This window comes from Stegodyphus dumicola, chromosome 1 (genome assembly GCF_044657685.1).
Source record: "Stegodyphus dumicola isolate Sdum_Otavi_A_Nest chromosome 1, ASM4465768v1".
NCBI classification, from domain to species: Eukaryota; Metazoa; Arthropoda; class Arachnida; order Araneae; family Eresidae; genus Stegodyphus; species Stegodyphus dumicola.
In genome coordinates, this window is record NC_140768.1 from 90,792,392 (window position 1) to 90,803,744 (window position 11,353).

The 11,353-nt window shown below is 31.4% G+C and overlaps 1 protein-coding gene across 1 annotated transcript in view; it reads left to right on the forward strand.

Moving 5' to 3' along the window:
- Positions 1–9,976, forward strand: part of Tom70 (translocase of outer membrane 70) — a 66,234-nt gene extending 56,258 nt beyond the window's left edge. The window contains exons 9-11 of the mRNA XM_035371337.2: positions 3,692–3,789; positions 7,913–8,035; positions 9,545–9,976. Of these exons, the coding sequence (XP_035227228.1) occupies positions 3,692–3,789; positions 7,913–8,035; positions 9,545–9,692 (369 nt within the window). The 3' untranslated portion in view covers positions 9,693–9,976. The remainder of the gene's footprint in view (positions 1–3,691; positions 3,790–7,912; positions 8,036–9,544) is intronic.
- The last annotated feature ends 1,377 nt before the right edge of the window (positions 9,977–11,353 follow it).

Genomic DNA, 11,353 nt, shown 5'->3' on the forward strand with positions numbered 1-11,353 from the left:
AAGGAATCAGTTGGTAGTCCTGTGCAGACTTACCATCTAATGATTGTAACATACGGAACAGCAAGTGCACCATTCCTTGCAACAAGGGTCCTGAAGCAGTTAGCAATGGATGAAGCGACAGACTTTCCTCATGCCTCAAGAGCCATACTGAAGGACTGTTACGTGGACGAAATTATTACTGGAGCTAATACGATGCAAGGAGCCAAGGAGTTGCAGGCACAGTTAACCTGTCTTCTAGAACGTGGTGGAATGCAGTTACACAAATGGTGTTCAAACAATCCAGAACTATTGAAGAATAAAGAAAGTGCTACTCAGGATTACTCCTTTCAAGTTACGGATAAGCCTCAGATTACAAAAGCCTTAGGAATGTCATGGAATACGTCTACAGACTGTTTTTCTTACGATCTAAAGGTACCTGACTTTGAAGAAACAGGCACGAAAAGAGATGTCTTATCAACGATAGGTCGCCTGTTTGATCCGTTAGGTTTAATTGGACCTGTTACGACAAAAGCTAAAATATTTCTACAAAAACTTTGGCTTCTAAAATTAAATTGGAATACACCTCTTCCTAAAAATTACTCTGAAGAATGGAAGGCATTTCTGCATAGTCTCAAAATAGTCAACGATTATCGCATCCCTAGATTTGTTCTAGCCAATGGATTGCAACAAATAGAAATTATAGGATTCTGTGATGCTAGTCAGAAAGCCTATGGTGCTGCAATTTATGTGAAATGTATGTCATCTTCAAATGAATGTTCATCAAGACTTCTGTGCAGCAAGTCTCGTGTGTCACCTCTGAAGTCAATTACCATTCCTCGTTTGGAGCTTTGTGGTGCAGTTCTGTTGGTAAAACTAATGAAAAGAATATTCGAGGCCATTCAGCTACCTATTGTCAAGGTACTTCACTGATTCGTCAATAGTATTAGCATGGATTAAGAAGGAACCTTATCAACTAAAGACATTTGTTGCTAATAGAGTATTCTGTTATTCGAAGCATGACTGCGGTTCATGAGTGATACCATGTTAACACTCACAATAATCCAGCTGATTTGATATCACGTGGAGCTGAACCTAAAGATCTTCTTCATAATGATTTATGGTGGTATGGACCAACTTTCTTGACTAAGGAGAGGTTTTTGACTAATCCTTGTGAATTAATTTCATCTGATATGGATGATATGGAATACGTCAAAGAACTCAAACTTAAGGATAATGACTTAGTTAATCTAAATGTGAACTCTAATTCCCTTGTTTTAGATCATATTCTTAACATTAGTAATAACTATATTCGTATTATTCGTGTGTTAAGTTTTGTTTGTAGATTTATAGCCAATTGTAAGGGAAAAAATTTAATAGGTTCTCTAACAGTTAAAGAATTGGATGACGCTGAGAAAATCATGATCAGGTATTCAGGTATGTACAGTTACAACATTTTAGCAAGGCTATTTTATCTTTAAAAAATAAGAATTGTGTTTCTTCCAAAAGTAAGTTAAAATTTTTATGTCCATTTCTAGATAATGATTCTCTTCTGAGAGTAGGAGGCAGACTTGCCAATAGTAATCTTAATTACAACCAAAAGTTTCCTTATGTAATGCCAAAAGATCATGTAGTTACTAGATTAATTTTTCAGTATTGCCATGTTAAATATTTACATCTTGGTGCTCAAGCACTATTGCATCAGGTTCGTAGTAAATTTTGGGTTATTAATGGTCGAGATGTAGCTCGAAAGGTTGTACATGAATGTGTAACATGTTTTAAGGTTAAACCAATTGTATGTGAATAACTTATGGGAAATTTACCTGGTGAGAGAGTTAATCCAGATTTTGTATTTAATACTTGTGGACTCGACTTTTCTGGTCCATTCCTCATTAAGTATAAAAATCAGAGAAAGGGTAATTATGCAAAGGTGTACGTTGCTATATTCATATGTTTAGCTACTAAAGCAGTACATTTAGAGGTAGTAACTGAGTTAACCACAGATTCATTACTTGCTACTATTAAAAGATTTATTGCTAGACGTGGAAAATGTAATACCATAATATCAGATAACAGTACTAATGTGGTTGGTGCAAAATCAGAACTGAAAAAATTGCATAGTTTAGTCCTTAAATCTAATTCTGATATAGCAGATTTCTTAATGTCTGAAGGTATAAATTGGAAACTAATTCCACCTAGAGCGCCAAATTTTGGTGGTTTATGGGAAGCTGGTATTAAGTCATTTAAATATCATCTTCAACGTACAATCAGCAGTTATAAATTAACTTTAGAAGAATTTTGGACTGTTGTCACACAGATTGAAGGTATTCTCAATTCTCGTCCAATTTTACCCTTATCAACAGATGCAAATGACTTTGAAGCCTTAACGCCAGGTCATTTTTTAATTGGACGTTCCATTACTTCATATCCTGAACCAGATTTGTCTCATCTTACAGATAATAGACTGTCTAAATGGCAAGTTATTACCAAGTTCATTCAAGTTATTTGGAAACGTTGGCAAACTGATTATTTAAATCATCTACAACAACGCATCAAATGGTTTATTAATAAAGAAAATTTAAAGGCAGGTATGTTAGTTGTGTTAAAGGAAGATAATCTTCCGCCATTTAAATGGTCTTTAGCAAGAATTCTAGAAGTTTTACCTGGTAAAGATAATAAGGCCAGAGTTGTTAAAGTGAAAACATTAAATGGTGTGTATATTCGATGTATTAGTAAAATTTGTTTATTACCTATCCAGGATAATAATGCTTAGTTTACATTATGTTCTTATTGAAAATTGTGCTTTACATTAAAATGGAACTGTTTAAAGAATTAGTTCGATTGTAGAATAGTGAATGTTTATGTTTTTAAAATGTTGCATTATTTTATATTATATTCATGATGAAATTATCTATCATCTTTCATATTGTAGTGTAGAATTAGTTTTTCTTGATTGTTAAATTGTATGTATGTTAGTAATTTGTATGTTGAAATTTGTAATTTCAACGGGCGGCGGGATGTTAAGTTAGAATACAGCGCCGCCTGTTGGATAAGCAGAGAAACTCTCACTTGGCCATCTGGATTCGGCTAAGCAACGTGCCAGAGCATGTATTAGATCTGAAAGGTTAATTACTGTAAATAAATTAGTTAGTTCTTTTGCTATACAGTCCACTTATTAGTTTAGAATCATAGTACAGAAGCATTTAAATATACATGTATAAAAGCATTTAAATATACATTTATAAAAGCATTTAAATATGACTGCCGGATTTTTGCATGGTGACCTATAATGCAGTAGGTACTTAATCTTTTCAGTTGCATATTAATTGCTGTAGGTTTTTATTATTTTAAATGGTTTTGAAAACTTTATGGGTTCATTTAATTGTATTTTTTTAGTAATGTGTACTTAATTTTTTTTCAGAGCAATTTGATTATTTTATTAATGAGATAAATATCTTTTAAGTAATTATCATATAGAAAAATCACTGATATTTATATTGAATTTCAGATGCCTGGTGCTATTTTTAGAAAAAGATATGAAATTAAAATTTTGTGTTATAAGACTTCTGTCTTGTTTGTCAGATAGTTTTGTTTTTCTGTCAACAAAGATGCACATGAAAATTTTTTTAACATCCTTAAACACTAATACTATATTTAATTGAATTTGTTTCCAGTTTTATTTTACATATCATTATCACTTTCTTTTCTCTTCTAGGTACTGTCTGAATGTGGCGATTATGAAAAAGCAGAGATGTGTTTCAAGAAAGCTGGTGAATTAGATCCTAATGATCCAAATGTTTTTGTTCATAGGGGGTATGTTTATGTAATTTCTTTTCCTAAATATTTTGTTAAATTTGCATCTAAACTCTTTATTCATAAAGCAACAAATTCCAGGAGAAAATGCAGCATGATTGCAAAAATTTTCCTGAACTATGAATCTGAAGAAAGGTTCTATATATTATGATCAAAGATTTGATGACTAATGGAAGGTGACAGAGCAGGAATACAGTTTATGAAGTAATTTGATTAAAAGCTACAAATAAATGCCTTCTAGTGGTCAAGTGGCTAAAGCTTTTAATTTTTTGCATGTTTTATCTGAGGCAGATAAGTTGCTATATGGGATTTTTATGGTTTTCCGTGTGTATATCTTGAATGGTAGTCATTTATTGCTAGGTAGCCCTCCAGAATGGTCATTTTTTTTTTTTTTGGTAGATGGCCCTTACATATGTTCATACTTGCCAACCTATGACACTCAAAAATCAGGAGATTTTTTTAAGAAATCAGGAGATTTTTCACAATGTTAAAAAGACTTTTTAAATTATAAAAATATAGTTTTTAATAATGAATTAACTTTTAAATAGTAACTAATCCTTAAATGCAAGCAACACAAAAATACCTTACACATAAAAAACATTTTTATTACTTGCATTGTTTAAGGGGAAAAAAACGACACTTTAATCAGTTTTCGTACAAATGTTACAAACAGTGGCAGATTTTGCTTTCTTTAAGAAAGAAACTTCATAATTTTGTTCACAGCAATTGCCACGTAGGCCTGCTTTCACTAATAAAAGTTTTTCTAATGTGTCATCACTAATATTAGATCTAAATTTAGTCCTTGTTTTCGCAACAACACTGAAAATCCTCTCACACTCTGCATTACTATGGGGAACTGTCAAGATGGCCAACACAATTCTAGACAGTTCACTATATTTTAAAATTCCATAAGCACCTTTCAGTTTTCCATTTAAATTCCCCTGGGTGTCAATCCTAGCTGATTTTATAACTTCATCCAAGTTTTCTAATTGTAAACTGCTGTTATGCAGCTGTTGGAACTGTTTTGATTTTCCCTTCCTTTTAGAACTCCTTTCAAGATAATAATAAATATCAACAATGTGTTCATCCACATTTATTGGTAAAGAAGCTGCCCTCTTTTTCAGCTGCTAAATTTAAGAGGTGACATGTGCACCTCATAATCTGAAAATCTGAATTTTCCTTTCTTAAGATGCCTGCAACACCAGTCTTCCAAGCCTACCAATACTGGTGCATTATCGGCACCAAGGGCTAAGCAATTATCCAGAGGACCTGCATTTTCTTTTAAAGTTTTAATAATTAGCTGTGCTATATTAAAGCCTGTCAAATGTCCTTCTAAAGTGGGAACAAAAAGTAAACTGCACTCAATTTCTGAAGACTGGATTAAAAAAAGAAACAACAATTGGATACAGTTTTGAATCGGTATTATTGCTTCCATCTATAGAGAGGCAGAACGGAGTTGTTTTAATGCAATCAATAACTGAAGATTTATTTTTCAAACCTATTTCTTTAACAATTGCACCTGTTTTGATTCTTGCACTTGAGTATTTCTTAGCGATTTTACTATCGGGAAACATTTTCTAAATAAAGTACAGCGTGATCCGATGCATTCAGTGGCAGGTTGTGCTCCAGTAAAAAGGCAGAGAACAGACATTCTGCATTAATAACTTTTTGGTCCTTTGTTTCAGAAGGAAATTTTAATTTTTCGTTTTTTTTTTTTTTTTTCAAAACAACTCATTTTGTCCTTATGTTTTTGTGTACGCACATGTTTGAGAACATCCGCCCTTCCACCATGCAAAATCATAAAATCGCAACGACAGGCGGTACGCATCGCAAATTTATTACATTTCCTTGAGGAAATAATGGAAGGAAAGTCAACTGTGTACGATTTTTGAAACGTACACAAGTATTTCACCTTTCTCGCAGACATAACAAAAGATGATAATTTCTAAAACTATTTCCCTAAGGCACATGTTCTCACATAACTCAGGGCAAAATAAACGAAATAACTAAAGAACATCCAAATAACAACTTGCTTTGTCCTCTTTGGTTAATATATGCCAGCTGACACACGGTGGAGCTCGATGCCCATTGGAGAACTGGAGAACAACATTTCTGCATACGTATAATGCTCTCACTCACAAAGCAGAAGTTATCTGATTCGCAAGGTTTTGTTTTAGATATAATGTAGAGAAAATTCAATTGCTTTCAGACGTAAGCACTTTTTTTTTATTCATATAACAAAGTATTAAGCCAAGTTGCATGAAAATCGTGAGAAATTTTAAGAATAAGAAAAAGTCGGGAGAAATATATTGTAAATTGGGTTGGCGGGAGAGTGGTCGAAAATCGGGAGAGTTGGCAACTCTGTATGTTGCTTTAATTAAATTAACTAACTAACCAGTCAGAAATAATATCCACTTTCATGTTTGTCAGTAATATTTAATGTGAATTCTATTTGATGTTTTGAGGGGTTCAGTTATGTTTTAATGGAATTTTAAGTTTTTTTATTTTATACAATTAATTTTTTTATTTAGACATTTTGATAATCATTTTTTAAATTAAAGTTTTAAAAATCACGTGTACATTTTTAAAAATGTGTTGCCAGTTACTATGATACTGGCTTTTTTGTATAATCATTGTATAGAAAATTATTGATATTTATATTGAATGTGTATAAATAAATAGTGAGTGACAATTCGATTTCATTGTGACTGTCGTATTGCATTTCAGATTTGAATTCAGATTGTGGTGAAAATATTTGATGCACTTTTGATTCTTTAAATAAGGTTAAAAATTATACTTCTAAAATACTTAAAATTATAAAAATAGATATATGTATACAGAGTAATTCAAAATTAGAACAAACATCTAAGAGAGATAGAGTGCATCTTGATGACTTAGAATCCCCTAGGAAAGCAGAATCAGAAATACAATCCTAATGAGATAGGGGGTTGTTACATGCTGTCATAGGAAAACTTTGACAGCCACCCACAAAGGTATTAGGATGGAAAAGTATGAATACATCCTGTGATCTCAAATTGACATTAAAAGACTATAAACTTAAGTCGTGACTTTCCTGTTAATGAAGTTGCCTGAAGTTTCATGACATATATCACTGCATGGAATCTGGGATGTTTTGAAATACGCCAGGCATCTGTTGGACATTCTTGTTAGCCATGAAGCTTCATTTCAATTTGTTAGCCATGAAGCTTCATTTCAATTTCAATTTAAAATTATGATACATTCTGATTATCCGTAACCACCCTGAAAAGTATTTGTATTGCCAGAAATAGACAACCCATGATTTCACCAAAGTATATTTATTTGGCAACCTAGGTGTACAGAGGCTTGTGGCAGATGAGTGCCAATGTTCATCTTCAGATTTGACTGTCTTTAATATTTGTTTTCTTGTGCTAATTTTAGAGAATGCAAAAATTCATGTTCCATGAAGTTGTACTTCATAAACGATTAAATTTTCTGTATCAAAATTCCTGTGTTACTGAATATGTTTTATTCTTGGATGTCTTTTTTAAGCAAAAATAGATCACTTTGTATATAGGTAGAACATAAGCATGCACAATGCCAAGTTTGTGCAATTCTTTTAATTTTTTAAACAAAAACAGGTCACTGTGTGCATGGGAGAACAACAGCAGAAAAAGAATTGCACAAGGCTAATTCAGAATAGTATGTGGGGTGTTTAAGTCTCACCATTTAGTTAAAAGGTAAACATTATTTTATTGATTCACTATCTTGTTAAATGGTGAATCAATAAAGTAATGTATTACTGTAAATGATAATTGTAAATATTTGTAATTACATAGCAAAATTTAAAAAATAAATAAAAAATTGTGAATGTCAAGGTTTTATATATATAAACTTGTATTCGCACTAAATGGATTTAAGTTCATACAACATTATATATATATATATATGTGTGTGTGTGTGTGTGTGTGTGTGTGTGTGTGCATGTGTGTTCAAATATTTGTGGTAAGTGTATCAGATTTTTGAATGTGTTTATATGCAATGCAAAAAGTAAAATTTTAAATTTGGGGGTGAGGGATAAGAATTTTATGATCATTTTGGCTTAAAATTTCAGTGTGTGTATAAATGAAAATTTTTTTTGCAGCATTCTCTTACTTCAGTGGAAGCAGGATGTGGATGGTGCTCTAGAACTACTTAATAAAGCTATTGAAATGGACCAAAAATGCCAGTTTGGTTATGAAACATTAGGCAGTATCGAAGTTCAAAGGTAATTTTGTTTTATGTTATGTTTTTGGATTTATGTTAGTTTATCTTATTTTTATTTGCAAATTCATGTGTAAAAATAGTTCAATTTATGACTGTGTAATATAATATATATTTTTATGTATATTTTTTAACAAGTTGACCACCCTTGCTGTAGTCTTTTTGTCGCATGTTATTTTATCAATATGTTTTATTCATCTTGTATGCCTTTTTGTCTAAAATGGATGCCATTAAATTTATTTTGACTGGTTTTTGTTAACTAAATAAATTTAATTAGTTCTTGACATGATTCAGACTCAGAGTTTCCCTATAGCGGACTCTCGATTTTATCAACTCCTACAAATCACTAAAACAATTATAAAATCAAAAGTTTGTTAGTCAGAATGCAATCAAAAAATAGAATAATGCAATTTGCATTAACCTTTACTTACTAGAGACAAAAAAAACTGAACAGTTTTTATTTTCTTTATAATTATATTTTCATAAACATATGATTAACATTTTATCAATGACAATTTTTGCTATGCATTGTTGTGCATTTGAAAGTCCTCAAAAATCAGTTCTTCAGAAGCTGGAGTATTTTGCTGACAAAGTTCTTACTGCTTATCTGTTTTATTTTGTCAGCTTTAATGACCCTTGCATATCAGAAATTTTGGTCATTCAACCAGTTCTAGAAAATTTACTTTTTTCTTGTCAAACTGTTGGTGTTGAAAGGGGAAGCAGTGAAAAGGAAGGAGAACTTAAGCTTGTAAATTAGAGAGATGGTGAAATTTTATTTCACAAATCTGAACAAAAATTAACACTTAAGACAACTTATTATAGTCTAATTCAGAAGTCAAACAACAAAAATCAGCATTATATTTACAATTATTCGGCGTGTTATTGTGTCTTAATTATTATAGTCTATTTAGAATAGACACTTTGGAATCATTTCTCATGCCTGATGTGCCTCATAACCATAATAGCAACAGTCGTGGCAGGTGGTTCAATCTATTAATTTTTTTTTTCCATTTATTTCCTTGTAGTATGTGTTTCGCTTTATGAAATGTGTACAAATGAAGGTTGATTTGAAAAAGTCTCAGATGTGGTGGAGTAAATGAGTGCTGTACATTGATGACAGTATGTGTTGCAGTTGCAAATGGGGGAGGGCCAGAAAACCACGAAGATAATTGTTTTATCTTCAGCAACATTGCTGTACTTCAAATACATATTCATTGCTGAATTTCTATTCTGTATAGTGAATTCATTGCTGAATTTCTATTCTGTGAAATAGCAATTTTTGTTGTCCATAATGGTGACATGAAGTGTTGATTTTGTTATGTTCTGTAAGATGAACCAAATTGTAATTGTAATCATTTTACTATGGTGTCAGTGTTATCCATAAACAAAATTATAAAAATAAATAAAAATTAATAAACAAGTCTTGTATCTTATAGTGTTGCACTTATAACTGGCAGTATATTCTATAATGAATATATATATATATATATATATTTTAAATTTTATTTTTCAGAGGGAATCTTCGTCGAGGATTAGAATTGTTCCAGAAAGCTGTTGATACTGCCCACACAGAAACAGAATTGGCTCATTTATATTCTCTTTTACTTGCAGCAAAGGCTCAAGCAAAAGCTGCAGAAAGTTGTGGATTTAATCTCGAATAGCATTTCCAAAAGATCAGAGTTATTAAATTTTTAGATGTACAAATGTTAGAGTTTATTTTTATTTTTTTGGACTGTAAACACTGCACATCACCATTTATTGTTAATTTTAAAATGTCATACCTATTTTGAAGGAATAATCAATTGACTTGTATTGAGATCTCAATTGCATTAAATCACTTCTTAGGTTCTGGTTATAAAGTTCCTTAAAGAGACTTAAAAATGTATATTACTTTATAGTCACTTAAATTATGTTCATTGTAATTAAAATCTTTGCAGTAAAATAATTGTTGAAGTTTTATTTTTTGAAATACCATAAAACATGTTTATGAACTAACAGATTTTAAGTGCTATTGTGTATTATGTTTTGATATTGGAGACGCCTTTGTTGGAGACTTGGCCCATTATATTACAATATGGTATAATTTATTTATCATCTATTTAACTTGGAAAGGGTTGCCAATGTGTAAAATGTAAGATCTTTAACCCACGGGAAAGCATGTGGGGTGTATCATACCCCAACCCTACATAAAAGTGGAATATTCCTAACTTGTGAAACTGAAATTCTGTGCTGCTTTCAGTAGCTGAGTTTCTAGTTGTGGTTGACTTTTAGAACCACTTTTTCTTTGCCTGTGTGTTTCAGAAAAAGATTTATCAATATTTTGTTGGAACTGGGGTATGACACACCCCACGTGCCTGTCCGTGTAAGTGTTTTTCTGACTGAATATTTAGTTCAGAAATTTATTTCTAGAATGTAACAGTAAATATTTCTACTCGCAAGTGATTTTAAAGTACTTGACATTAAATTCTTAAAAACGTTTAACTGCATTATGGTAAAAAGAATGGAGTCCCTATGAACTGGAGATGCAACGCATGTGAGATTTATTAGAAATATTTGAAAGCAATGAAGATTGCATTTCAGAAACTGAAGATAAAGCTAAGAATATATTCTACAATGTTTTGGTTTCGAAAAAGATAAAACATTAATTCCTGATGTTCCTAAAAAAGGAAAAACTGTTCTTATGCTTTCAACATTATATAACGATCATACTATAGATGATAATATTGGAGAAAATAAAATGTCAGGAATTATATGTTTTAATAATATGACTAAAGGAGCAGTGGATATGGGGGAAGAAATGTCAGCCATTTATTCAATTGCCAGAATAACAAAGAGGTGGCCAATGGTAATTTTCTTTCCTGCACTGAATGTTGCTGTAATAAATGCTTGAATTATAGTATTACATTCAACTGCTAATCCACCAACCAGAAACAGAAGTCTGTTTTTGAAGGACTTAGCATTATAATTAATGAAAAAGTATTGAACAAAGATCAGAGATTAATACTTTTCCAAGAAATTAACGTACTGCACGCAAAACAAAAGCAGAAGTTTCGACGAAAAATTAAAACGAATACATGAAATTCAAAACAACTAAGTATGAAAGATGTGATAAATTTTTTGCCCTCTTGCCAAGGACAGAAGAACGTGAATGCAGTGTTTAAAATGTGAAAAAATTCTGTGCCAAGAATACATGAATGTATTTCGTTCAGAGTGTGAAGAAATAAAATAAGCATGGTGTATTAGAGATGCAATGAAACTTAAAGGTATGATGTTTGTTTTTTTATTATTTTCATTTATCTTAATTTTAACTCTAAGATTATTT